General features: G+C 34.1%; 1 protein-coding gene across 1 annotated transcript; it reads right to left on the bottom strand.

Annotated features, from left to right (window-relative positions):
• Positions 1-1,959: 1,959 nt before the first annotated feature.
• Positions 1,960-13,745, bottom strand: LOC114338066 (keratin, type I cytoskeletal 9-like). The gene is made up of 5 exons (XM_028288652.2): positions 13,630-13,745; positions 7,219-7,371; positions 5,198-5,766; positions 4,935-5,132; positions 1,960-2,994 (listed from the first exon to the last, which is right to left on the bottom strand). Exons 1-5 carry the CDS (start codon positions 13,710-13,712, stop codon positions 2,753-2,755), a joined length of 1,245 nt encoding a protein of 414 aa, XP_028144453.1. The 5' UTR covers positions 13,713-13,745; the 3' UTR covers positions 1,960-2,752.
• Between the last annotated feature and the right edge of the window lie 464 nt (positions 13,746-14,209).

Here is a 14,209-nt window from a genome sequence, read left to right as displayed (position 1 = left end):
GAATACCTCACAATTTAATAATACAGTGTCAAAAATGCTTAAAAGTTAAAGACAAAAAAGTTATGTGATAAAATAACCGTTGCCCTACCCAAAACGGACGCCTATGATCGGTACTAGAAATTGGCAATGGATGGAATCGATTTATCTCTGAAAGATAAATATACGTACCGATTTTCGTTTTTCTAAATTGAAGCGTTCTGGAGGTATTTAAGAAAAACTAATTACAAGAAGCCATCATCAAAGAGCTCTAGCTCCTTTAGGAAGCATTTTCGGACTAGGCGAATTGAGCTAAATTGTCTTAAAATTATCTGAAGAATCTCCTGTCTTCATTTGTCGGTAGAGTTTCTGGACACCCTGTATATGTCCCTTGTTTTTGTATAGGTATTAATATACTGGTATTCGTATCCAAGTTCGATGATTCTTCTACTAAATAATAAACCTGTTAGCTAACTTGTTCCTGTCTCTCCTAATGCTCTACACACTTCCCCAGAAATATCAACTGTCCCAACTGTTTCTTCTTTTTTTATTTTTTGAACCACTTCTGCGTTTGTTATTTTGGTGACCATTACTGTTACTCCCTTCGTTAACTCAACTGGTTTTTGTCAAATTTAGTATTTTATTATTTTCATGTCGGATACGTAATACATAATCTGATTAAAATATTTTGCTTTCTTTGCTCTATGTTTGGCTATTTTATATATCTTTGTTTCTCCTTCCCTGGTAGGTATCAGTTTGATGGTTTATATTTTTGTAAACGCTTCTGCTTTAGTTTTTGCTACTTTCGCTTCCTATTTGGGTATCGTACGGTTTTGAAGATCTGTATCCGACCTATTTTTTTGACAGTCGGTATTGATATAATTTTCTCTTCTCTTTTTTTTTTCTTGAACTTCGTTTGACCACTACCAAACCTCTTTATTCTCAAACTTCTTTTCTGACGTTTTGCCAAGTATGTCAATAGCATCCCTAATGATACTGAACATCTTCCACCAAATTATACTATGAAGAAAGTTTCATATTATTGTTCTGAAGCTATTTCTTTGTGACATCTTATGCAATTTACTATTTTATTGAGAAATAAACTACAATTTAAGTTGGACGTCGAAACGTCAATAAATTTCATTTCCAACTTAAATTGTGGCTTATTTCCTAATAAAATAGTAAAGAACCTTTCACGTTTCAACACATTTTTCTAATATTTAGGCTCTGAATAGAAAGACGTACAAAGATACAACTATATAAAACAATCATACGACCTAGTGATGTATGGCAGCGAAACATGGACAATAACAAAGATAAACGAAGAGAGAGTACGTGTTTGGGAAACGAAAATCTTAAGGAAGATCTTTTAGCCTGTGCTTGATGAAGCAGAAGGACAATATAGGAAAAGAACTAACAAAGAGCTCAAAGAACATATCCAGACGCCAACATAATAATAAGAAGTAAAGTCCAGCAGACTCCAATGAGCAGGACACCTCAGAAGACATTCTGACAAAAGAGCAGTAAGCTTGGTATGGATGGAAGTCCCAACTGGAAGAAGACCACGTGAAGGTCTTCTACTCTGGTGGCGAGATAATATAGCAGGTGACCTAAAAGCTATGGGCGTGGAGAACTCGGTGGAGGTTGCTTAAGTCAGAGAAGAATACGGGCATGTTGTCGAGTGGGATAAAACCCACGAAGGGTTGTAACTCCACGGAGTAAGTTAGTAAATAAGGACTCTTTAGCGAGACTGGATTATAGCAGGCACCTTCGGCGCAATCGTCTCCTGCCCCTTCAGTTATGAAAAGGTCTGAATTTTCCTGTTCACCGATTCTTCTTCTTTTTCAACCTTCAGTAATCCAACTTGGACATAGGCATCCCCCAATTCAATCCAGTGTTTTATATTCTGCGCCACTTGTTTCCAGTTGTGTCCTCCAATTGTGTTCACTGATGTATGTTATTATTATCTAATAAAAACTCGCATTTTAACGCAACAGCATTTATTACAAAAACATAAAAACAAACAGAATATACCATATACAAGCTCAATCGTCAACAAATTTTATCGGCAGTCATTCTAAAAGATATCTTAAATAACTAAAAAATAAATTATTAAATATTAGAAAACAATTCAAAACACAAAATGGCAAAATGTAAACATTCACAATAAAGGATATATTAGAAATTGATGTTTTAAGTTTCCATAAAAAATTCGAAAATGTTACACAAAACGTTTTGAACCTAACGATTTAACATAAAGGCTATAGCGGGATAAGATGACAAAACTGCCCCCGCACCGATCAGCCCAGCGACTAATAATATAATGCTTTCAATAAAGCATATAAAAACATACCTTCATACAATTTTTTAGCTTTCCAGAGGCCATAGAACTTTTTGAATCGAGAAAAAAGCTTTTTGCGATTATATTTTTGTTGCTGTTATTTTGCTTTAAAAAATCTGAAAAACTTTCAAGCAGATGTATCTTTTGAATACAAAATAACTGATTTTTTCATATTTTTTAAAGGAAAATTAAGTCGCAAAAACTCCTTTTCACGATTCACGATGTTCTATAACCTTTGGGATGCTAAAAACTTGTATGAAGCCATGTTATTGTATGCTTTATCGAAAGCATTAGTGGGCTAAATGGTGCAGGGACAGTTTTAAACATTTTATTCCACGATAGCCTTAGCAGGATAAACGTGTATAATATAACTCCATATTTCAGGTCAGCAATTTTCCCAATTTCCCTCTATATCCCCACAACCTTTTCTGCCATTTAAGGCTCATAAAATGGAACAATAAAAGGATGAGCCTTGTACAGTTTGCTAGATTCTTGGTGACCAAGAAGACTTTGTTCATCAGCTCCATTTTTGTACCCGAATATGGCTTCGTTTCCGGCGAATTTGTTTTGGCCGTATTTTCCTTGGTCTCCTTCAACTTTGTCCACGGAATGTTTATTTTCGAAGTGGCCTTCTTTTTTAGCCTCGGCCGAGTTGTATTTTGAATCTTGGTTGCCACCTAAGAAAAAAAAAAAAACAAAATGGCATTTAATAGACCGATACAACGAAATATCGAAGATGAAAATAACCAAGAGCAAAATAACGAATGGAAGTAAGTGGCTTAACTGACAAAATACTAGCTGTTAACTGACAGAATTTGGTTTCAATATACACCTAAAGACCAGTTTCTCTATTTTCCCAATACCCTGATCTGACACCTGCATAGCGATGAAAGGTTTTAGCCTGTCCTTAAAATATCTTTATTTCTTTTGAATAAGTAACTGTAAGTCATAAAGCACACACCTGTACTTTTTCATCGTTCCATTTTCACTAAAAGGTCGGTTATAAAAAAACGTTTTATTGCTTGAATATACAAAATAGAAAACAGTAAAAATTCCAAACAGAAAGAACTAACAGACAACTTGACCAATTTCTATCATACATTAATTCACTTCATAGTAATATTGAGTTTACAATAGAAACAGAACAGAATAACTCCATAAACTTTCTAGATGTAACGATTACCAGACTACACAACAAACATGAGTTCTCCGTATATCATAAACCTACCCATACTGACACAACTATACACAATTAATCATCCCATCCTACACAACACAAATTAGCAGCCTACCATAGCTTGATACATAGACTGACAGAAATTCCCATGACAGAAAATAACTTCGAGATAGAACTAAACATCATTAAACAAATATCAATAAACAACGGCTATAACGAACAAAATTTTAAACCAAAAACTCCATAAGAAAGCCCTGAAATTAGTGGATCCACCACCACAGAAAGAACCCAGTACCTTCTGCTCTCTCACATATACTGGCAAGATAACAACAAAAATAGCCAGATACATAAAAAAGAAAGGAATAACACCAGCTTTTAGAACTAACAACAACTTAAGCAAATATATTAAGAACAATAAAAGCCGAAAGAGAAAGCAACTACAGAGTGGTGTGTACAAACTAACTTGTGGTGACTGTCCGAAAACGTACATCGGTCAAACTGGCAGAACTTTTGACAAACGGATAGCAGAACACAAAAGGGCTTTCAACAATAGAAAATCAGACACTTCTACATACGCACTTCACCTTCTAGATCATAATCATTCTTTCAATGAAGAGTTTAAAATTCTGCATATCCAAAATAAAGACCTTAAGCTATCTTTTTTAGAATCTATGGAAATTAATAAACTGAAAAATACAGATATAATTCTGAGTGACCAACTCGAGACAAACAGCTCCCCACTCCTCAACCTCTTCAGTTAAAGACTTAAAAAGGCAAACACATTGTAAACTATATCACTTGACAAAGGCACTCTGCCGAAACAGCTGTAGTCACATAGTTGTAATAAATTTTGTGGAAGTATAGAAAACAAACGTTTTCAGGGTTTTATTGTTAGATAAAATGAACTTCCATCAAGTAACGGTCGAATCCATCAATTAGTAAAAATTCCGTTTAAAAGATTCGTTTAAACCTTTCAAAAGACATTACAGTTAGTTACAACTACAGTTCCCTATAAATTGCCACTTCTGAGCTTATCAGAAAAATTGAAAGTGATAGAAAATAAGTATAACATCAAACCAAGACACTGAGCTTTGTACTGTCCAAGATTAAGTTTAGCAACACACAAGAAAGATCAAAGGACTGCACCTATGAAATACCTTTTGAATACAACAATTTCTATGTGGGAGAAACCGCGAGACCACTAAATGTCAGGATAAACGAGCATGAAACATACATCAAGAATAGAGAATCTCAGATATGCAAATATGCCTGGGACAAGGAGCACAGACCACAATGGAAAGATGCATAATTAATCATGAAAGAAAGAAGCAGCTTTCATCCTACTTAATGGTGAAATATAGTAAATTCATCAGTAGATTGTAGCAGGTTAAACACTTTTGGGATATATCTATTATATATAAACTAAAGCTTAAAATTTACCTTTAAACTCTGATGCTGCTTTTTCTCCAAAACTACCAGTTTGACCATTGAAAGCATAATTACCACCTTCATCATGGGCTTCATCATAATACTCTTCCGATTTTCCAGATTCGTCCTTGTGATGTGAGTTCTTAAAACTTTTGATTTTATGACCTTTTTTGTGACCTTGTTTAGCTGTTTTTTCTTCACCACTTTTACCTACAAAATATGTACAAAATCTTTCTTACTATATAGATACACAACCATAACCACTTAAACATTACCTTCTTTATTGTAATGCTGTCCTCCTTGATATTCTTTTCCATCTTCATACACTTTTTTCTCACCATCAACGTTAGTATAAAATCCAGAGTCGCCTTTAACATCTTTAGCTGCAACTTCTCCTTTAACGTACCCTGATTTTCCATGATTAGCTTCCTCGCCTTGTTTACCTTCACTCTTTTCGTATTTCTCGCCATTTTCGCTCTTTTTTCCACCACTAAATTCTTCTTTGGCTAGTTGCTGACCTCCTATGTGGTGGGGAATGTGATGGTGAAGACCAAGACCTCCTTGCAAACCACCTTGTAATCCACTTCCTTGTAATCCTCCTTGTAATCCTCCTTGTAATCCTCCTTGTAACCCACTTTGCAATCCTCCTTGTAATCCTCCCTGATATCCTCCTTGTAGTCCTCCCTGGTATCCTGCTTGTAATCCTCCGTTAAGACCTCCAAAACCTGTTCCGGCACCTAGAAAGCCAGTTTGAGTGTATTTCGGAATTAGTTGTCCCCCAAATGTTGCTCCTATTGGGACTACCTGGCTGGCAGCTAACTTTGGACTTAAGAATTCATGTCCACTGAAAAAAAATAACTTAAATAAAAATTCAAATATGTTCAGATATACATACAAACAAAGAAAAGCCAAAGTAGGAATTATATTTTACAAAGCTTTTTATGTGAGCTGTATAACATTAATTAATTTTCTGTAATAAAAACTGGTTATAATAATAAAACGATAAAATTTGCATCATTCATTATGAAGTTTCTTTGTTGCCATAGGTTAGAACTATGCCTATGGATGCTTCAATGCGTGACCAGACATCTCGTAACGCGACAGTTCGTAACGGCGACAGTTTGTAACTATACAAATTCGTGTCGGACAATTCGTAACGTCCAAATTGAATTATTCTGTTTATTTTTGTTAACGTGGAAACTAACTGTTATTATAGTTATAATTAAAATTATGTTTATTAATTTAACGAATCAGTACCGGAATAAACATGTTTAACACATTTTATGTTTCGTGTTTTAGAATACCTATATTAAATGTCTTTAAAAACAAACAAATATTTAAATACATACAAACTTTTAACAATATTTTTACAAGTTTATCCCTCTTATTGTTCCTTAAATTTGCATATACCTAGACAAAGGAATAATGAAGTAATTCGTGAAATATTTAAGCCAACAACCGTCTTTAGACATTCACAATTTTCTAGTAAACATTTTGTAAAGGAAAGATTATAATTACCTGTTATTATAATAAACCTTGTGATTGGTTATAGCGTTGGGGTATTCAATCAACGGTTATAGTTGATACGAGAGATGGCCTTTAATACTTTAATACTTGGTTTAAATACTTTTATTATATGTATTCTGAAACACGAAATATGAAATGCCTTAAAAATGTTTATCCTGATACTGATTCGTTAAATTGATAAACCTAATTTCATTTATAATTGTAATAACATTTAGTTTCCACGTTAACAAAAATAAACAGAATAATTCAATTTGCACGTTACGAATTGTCCGTTACGAATTTGTATAGTTACGAAGTGTCGCCGTTACAAACTGTCGCTGCTACGAATTGTCCGTTACCAGTTGTCCGGTTACGAACTGTCGCGTTACGAGATGTCATGAAACCGCTTCTATTCCTCTTAATGGGATGGAAGCGTAAACACTAAAACAAGTGCATCTGATAAGTCGGTCATCTTTGAATTTTGATGTTACAGAAGAATCCTACGAATATCATGGATTAATAGAATGTCAAACGTGGAAGTAACTAGAAGGATAGTAAATGAGGCGGAAATAATATTAGCTATCAAAAAACGAACGAATTAGCAATTAGGACTTATTATGTATCAATATCCTTGCTTAAGAACTTGAGGAAAAGATTTGAATGCAGTAGTGCAGCATTATTTAGAGAGCAGTCAATGGGGTCTGCAGAGCCATGATGATTTCCAACCTTCGACAGAAGATGGAATTTGAAGATGAAGATAAAATAAGCTATATTATAAATTTAGACTTACCCATATCCTGCTGGACCTGCACCAAATCCTGCTCCTCCAAATCCAAAACCACCAACTTCAGGCTCAGAAGGGTAATAGCCTCCTTCCACCACGTGATAGCCTCTTACAGGTACCGTGGAAGCAGCTGTCTTCATTACATCTTCTGTTTCATACCTAGTAGTTGAATAAGATAAAATAAAAATAATTAATGACAATTAATAATGCAGCTCGAGTATGATTTTTTTATTAAAGGAGGTATAATAAATGATCTGACGTCTGAATGTGATTCGTGAACATGTTGACATTTGGATGGTACTGGGAATTCGACAAAAAGTTTTTGGTGTCACAATAATATAGTCCTGTCGCCAGGGGGGGTACAACGGCCTCGTTAATTCAGATGGACTTACTCAAGTTTTTTTTATGTATTTTTACCCGTAGAACACGAATTTTTTGGGTAACAGTTGATCCGGATGTCGATAAGATTGTTATAGACCAAGAACTTGAGGAATCAAATAACAGCGATTTTTGGCAAAACAAAACAATATTTTGTATTTTTTGGGCCATTTTAAGTAAAAAATATTTCTACAAGTTTTTTCGTAGGATGCACAGTTTTCGAGATAAACGCGGTTGAACTTTAAAAAAATCGAAAAATTGCAATTTTTGAACCCGAATAACTTTTGATTAAAAAATAAAATAGCAAGTCTGCTTACCGCATTTGAAAGTTTAAGTCAAATTATATCGGTTTTGATTATTTGCATTGGTAAAAATTTATTTTTTTATTGTTTAACAAAGCTATAAACACGTAGGGTTTCCCGTGCTTTTACATGCGTTTTAACGCATGTAACGTAGAAATAGTCTTGATTGCACTAGTACCTATTCTACCTACTCGTTCGATTTTAAATGAGAAATCATAGAAACATCACTCACGCACTAGTTGTTTGTAGCTTTGTTTAGCAATAACACAATAAATTTTTAGCAATGCAAATAATCAAAACCGACATAATTTGACTTGAACTTTCAAAGGCGCTAAGCAGAATTGCTATTTTATTTTTTAATCAAAAGTTATTCGGGTTTAAAAATTGCAGTTTTTCGATTTTTTGAAAGTTCAACCGCGTTTATCTCGAAAACTGTGCATCCTACTAAAAAACTTGTAGAAATATTTTTTGCTTAAAATGACCCAAAAAATACAAAATATTGTTTTGTTTTGCCAAAAATCGCTGTTATTTGATTCCTCAAGTTCTTGGTCTATAACAATCTTATCGACATCCGGATCAACTGTTACCCAAAAAATTCGTGTTCTACGGGTCAAAATACATAAAAAAAATTTGGGTAAGTCCATCTGAATTAACGAGGCCGTTGTACCCCCCCTGGCGACAGGACTAATACTTCTAAGTGAAATTGTCTTGTGATATCTTAATATTTTTTCTTGTGAAATCTTAATTTTTATTGGGAATAAGTTACAATTTTACTTAAAAATAAGTTTATTTTGGCATTTAGATTTCCTTTAGGATTCAGATATATTCAAAATACAAAAATTATTTTCAATATTTTTCCATATTGTCTTAAGAGTGAATTTATGAGACTTGTCCCCTGTAGTTTAAACAATGCTCTCTTTCTCTTTTTTTTTTGTAGATATTAATATGTGCTTTGTCTACACCGGTGGTAAGTCAAGTACCTAATTCTCAAAATACTTGTGGACTGTGTTTTAGTAAATCGTTCGGTATACCTTGTGGTCTGCAGGCTTTTCGATTTTTTAGTAAACTTCGACTTCCTTCACTGTTTTTTCATCGTCTTCATCGTATTTCACTTCATATGCTGTCAGTGCCGGATTAACCATTAGGCAAAGTAGGCAGTTGCCTTGGGGCCTCGGCACCAAAGGCCCAAAGGGGGCCTCGCAGGGCCCAAAACGAAAAAATAATAATAAAAATTAAATAAAAACTTTAAATCATATTATGTTAAAAAATTAAAATATCGCCCAATACCATAAAGGTGATGGTGGGCGTATAAAACTACATTACAATACATACTTTTGTTCACGTAGAAAGTCTACGTTGTGAGAATAAATCGCTAATGAATGCCCTTTGGTAGAAGGAACAGTAGGTACTACAGATGGAAATAAGAAAAGAAGATCCGAGAATGGAGCAGAAAAACACAAGAAAAAGCAAGAGAAAGAAAAGATCCTTAAGCAAGATCTAAAACAGAAGCAAAACTTATTTAAACTCAGTTTCACACCGAAATCCATAGTACTCTGGGCTAATTAGCAAAATAAAAGGAAAAGTTATTTACCAGCAATTTTATTGCTGGAATCGAATCTAATTATTGGGTGTATTAATAATATAGATATGCAAAGTCCGCAGATAGTGTGCTACTTTTTTTATAAACAAAATGGCGCCCAAAAATCGTGTTTTTTTCCATTTTTGCTCTATAACTCCAAATATTTTAACTTTAGACCAAAAACACCCAAATAAAAGTTCACCGCAATTAAATTCTGCATAGAGACTTGTTTTTTCCGATTTACTTCGACGAAAACTTTCCCCGGAGAAAGCGGGTTTTTCCAACAAAATCTTTAATTTTCAACTAAACTTAGAGATATAAAAATTGGTGTGGAGAAAGAGGACAAAAATAAAAAGGTGATGGTTTGAAAATTATGATCCTATTGTTTAGATCTTTGCCGTAAATTTCGGTCAACTTTGACCGGTTGTATCTCAGGAACCACTCGTCATAAGTAAACTTTTTTTCTTTTAAAAGAAGTGTCCTGCCGCTGTCTTTCGAATACCGTTTTCACAATTTAATTTAGTTTAATATTTCCCGAGATATTCTATTTGATTTTAAGTCAAAAAATTGTTTATAACTTTAAAATATTCCTGAGGCCGCTTAAATAGTCCAATTTCAATTCTGTAAAGTACACTAGATAGGTATAGTATCTTTTTACGAAAAAATCATAGTTATTCTTATGCATCATAATTATTGTCGTTATTATAGCGATCGTAAATTTTTAATTAACATTTCAATTGTTGCTAAACTGTTCATTCAGTTTCCATCGGCTTCTGGAATTTCAATATATACGGAAAGTGCTTTTACGTTACCAAGTTATTTAATTATTGATTAACAACTACTTATTTAAAAGTTTAGTTGAAAATTAAAGATTTTGTTGGAAAAACCCGCTTTTCCGGGGAAAGTTTACGTCGAAGTAAATCGGAAAAAACACGTCTCTATGCAGAATTTAATTGCGGTGAATTTTTATTTGAGTGTTTTTGGTCTAAACTTAAAATCTTTGGAGTTATAGAGCAAAAATTGAAAAAAAAACACGATTTTCGGGCGCCATTTTGTTTATAAAAAAAGTAGCACACTATCTGCGGACTTTGCATATCTATATTATTAATATATACAATCATAAGATTCGATTCCAGCAATAAAATTGCTGGTAAATAACTTTTCCCAAAAATGGCCTATTCTCCGATAACCAGCCCAGACTATAGCTAGTGAAGCTGCAACCAATGAAAATGCACATGATAAAACAGAAATAACTGAGGGAAATATAGCTTCCGTAGCTGAAAAAGATGAAAAAACATGTAACGACAGTTCTATTCCAGTTCAAGAAGTTAAAGAACCAGAAACCGAAACTTAGTTAGAAGTTGAAGGTAAAGATAAATTGGGTCCTAAATTCGGAAAACGACATAGAGTTACGGAATATAATAACTGAAGAAGTAAGAAAATTTTGGATTGAGAAAGGTCTTCAGAATGTAAAAACCTTGATGGACGTGTTTCAGCATCAAAAAGAAATTTTGAAAGCATTACAAGATTTTTGCACAATCTATGGTTTTTCGAAAACTTATCAGTGGAACAAAAATTAAAAGAGATTGGCTGACGTATTCTCCCTCAAATGGAATATCGTATTTTGGGTTTGTTCAGTCCATGTACAACTTTTTTTCAGACTCTACCCACCGTTGGGAAGTTATGATCAAATGCTTAAATGCAACTCCACTAAGCGATCTCATTCGCCACGATCTAGTCCTTAAAAGAACAAGAGCACAATATGGACTGCAAGGGCACATGCAGCAAGACCTTTGTCTAAAGATTGCAACACGCTTTCAAATCTGCTCTTCATACTCTTGCTGAAGACACTAATCAGAAAGCTGAAGCAGTCCATGAGGCTAAGTGTTTGTTGAAAGAAATGTCAAAATAAGAAACATTCACCATGAATGAGTTTTGAGCAACAATTTTAGAACGCACCAACGCTGTCAGTAAATCATTACAGAGAGAAGAGATTGAACTTAAAACTGCAGTTCAGCCTCTAAATTCATTTTTGGAGTTCTTAAAATTCCAAATAGATAATATTGCTTACTACGAGCAGAAGACCTGTGATCTACAATACTCTACATATTCCGACGCGAGTAAACGAAAGCGAGCAAGAAAAGTACATTTCGATGATACTAATTCCAATGAAGTTTTTCTACAGGGTGGACCAAAGTTAAAAGTTGAAACGTGTCTACCAATGTTCGATAAGCTAATTACTGAGCTGAGTCGTCGGTTGACAGTGTACGGGTCAGTGAACTCAGTATTTGGTCTTTTGTGTAGTTTTCCGAAATTGAGTGATACTAAAATAAAGGAGTGTGCTTAAAAACTACATTAAAACTATCCTGATGATATTGAATCTGAACTTGAAGATGAACTAGAGGAGTTCAAATATTTTATAGCCCAGCTTCAATACTTGCAGGGAAAACAATTTATTCCTGCTTCAGTCATTCCTTCCTAGGAGAAATCCTAGCTTTCTTAAGGGGCCTCATAGCTTGAGCTGCCTAAGGGCCTCAAGATTCTTAATCCGGGACTGTATGCTGTTGTATATGTAATGGTGTTCATGAATTGCGGTCTTGTTTCAGTCAGAAGTTGTGAGTATTGTTCGACCCAAAATATTTCTTCTATTAAATCTATTCTACTCGCGTATTTTCTGTTTGTTCTCAACGTTTTTACTGTTTTCCATGCTTCTCTTGTTCTTAAAAAGCTTGTCAGTGCACAGGACTTAATAGACAGAAATTAAGAAATAAGACAACAATTGAATACCGATCGATTAGAAAATAAAATAAAAAGTGCCACATAGGTCCATCTTGCTTTATGGCAAATGTGGACTTTGAAAGGAACATCAATCAACAAACTTGAAGTATTTGAAATGTGGTCATTGAGAAGAATGATGCGCATAGCGTGGGTGGATAGAGTTCGAAACGATGACGTTCTTAAGAGAGCCGGCATGGAAAGAGAACTCTTTGGATTAATTAAGAAACGTAAGATTGAAACCTTGGGCACATATTAAGAGGAGCAAAATATGAAATACCACAGTTAATCCTACAAGGGAAGATCGAAGGTACGAGAGGGGTGGGCCGCAAACAACTATCCTGTTTAAGGAATATTAAGGAATGGACAGAACCTTAGTAATGAATGAGATAGTCGCCTACGCACTTTGGTATATGGCATGTTAAGAAGAAGAAGAGAAAATAAAAAATACTGAACAAATTGGCAATATTATAAACAGAATGAATGAAAATATACCAACTAAACAAATGCTAAACTGCAATGGGATAGAAAGAAGAAGTTATTGAAAAGATTGTTAATGTCAGAACAGGTAGGTAACAAATTAATGCCAAAACCGTGGAATGAAGATTAAAATTAGACTACTGTATTTTGAGCTCAAATGTGCAGGAGAAAATTTAGTATTTACTTGCATATTAGAATGCTTCCGTAGAACATGATTCTTCTTTTGAATATATTGCGATACATTAAGAAATGCGATAAAGCTAAACTTTAAGTATAGAAAAAGACCTGTACCTGTACATTAAACAGACAGTCATTCGAAATACATCTTAAGTCTAAAATCTTCAACCAGTGTGTCACCTGTAATCACGTATGGACCGCAAACTTGGGCACTAACAAAAAATAATATAGTTAAACTTATAAAACACAGAGAGCAATGGAAATACATACGGTGCATAATATACGCTTGAAGGACAACAAATGAAACGAGTGGATTCGAAATATTACAAAGTTGAAGAATATGAGAGAAAAAGTAGCCGAATTTAAATGGAAATTTGCGGGGCACAATATCAGACACAGAGACGATAGGTGGAAAGAACAAGGAAATACTACACTGGAGTCCATACAAATAAAAAAGAAGTAGAGGAAGATCACAAATGATATGGGTTGATGACTTGAAGAGGCAAGCCGGTCCCAGATGGATGAAGTTAGCCCAAGACAGACACAAATGGAGACAAAAAGGGGAGGCCTACGTTCTAAAATGGATAACAAGAGCTACATAGATAGATAGAGATTTGAAATACGTGAGACACTGTTAGAAAATTTTTTCTTCCATTTTGTTTCAATATTGTAAATCCAATAAATCTAATGAAAATAATCTATTAATTTTTTATATTGTACACATACCTGTATTTATACATCGGCTGCCTAGATGCATCCTCGCAGAGGACCAGAGGAAGTAAAAAAAGCGCAGACAACTTTTTGACCATGTTTGTTGTGATCACCGAGAGGAACTAAGAACTAAGGTATAATAGGTCTTAATTAGATATTTATAGTTAATGATTTTGTAAAGTAACGCTTCGCTTGAATGGTTCAGCTTGAAGAATGAATGGCTCGGTACAGGGTTAATCATTTGACAAATCACTGGTTTACTTTCTTGTTTTTTTTATTTGTGGTAAGCAAATGAAGTGTAACCAGATGTATCATAAAAAGATACCTGGAAGAATATGTTAAATTCTTGATGTCCTTTATCTTCTTCTCGTATCTTTTGTAAACATTGTTGTTCATAATTTTTTTATGAGTTTATTTTTATAATTTCCTATTGACATAGAAATGTGCAAATAACATAGGTCGACAAAATTTGAAGAATATTCGGATCTAGAGATCAGAATATAGTTTTTAGAAGGTTTTTTGTGCGCTGAATTCTAAGCTGTGCTCCAAATTGGCAAACTGGTTCTGGTTTCTGCTGAGATAATCTAAGCTAAAT

This window comes from Diabrotica virgifera, chromosome 5 (assembly GCF_917563875.1).
Source record: "Diabrotica virgifera virgifera chromosome 5, PGI_DIABVI_V3a".
NCBI lineage: Eukaryota > Metazoa > Arthropoda > Insecta > Coleoptera > Chrysomelidae > Diabrotica > Diabrotica virgifera.
This window is presented reverse-complemented; position numbering and strand designations above follow the sequence as displayed.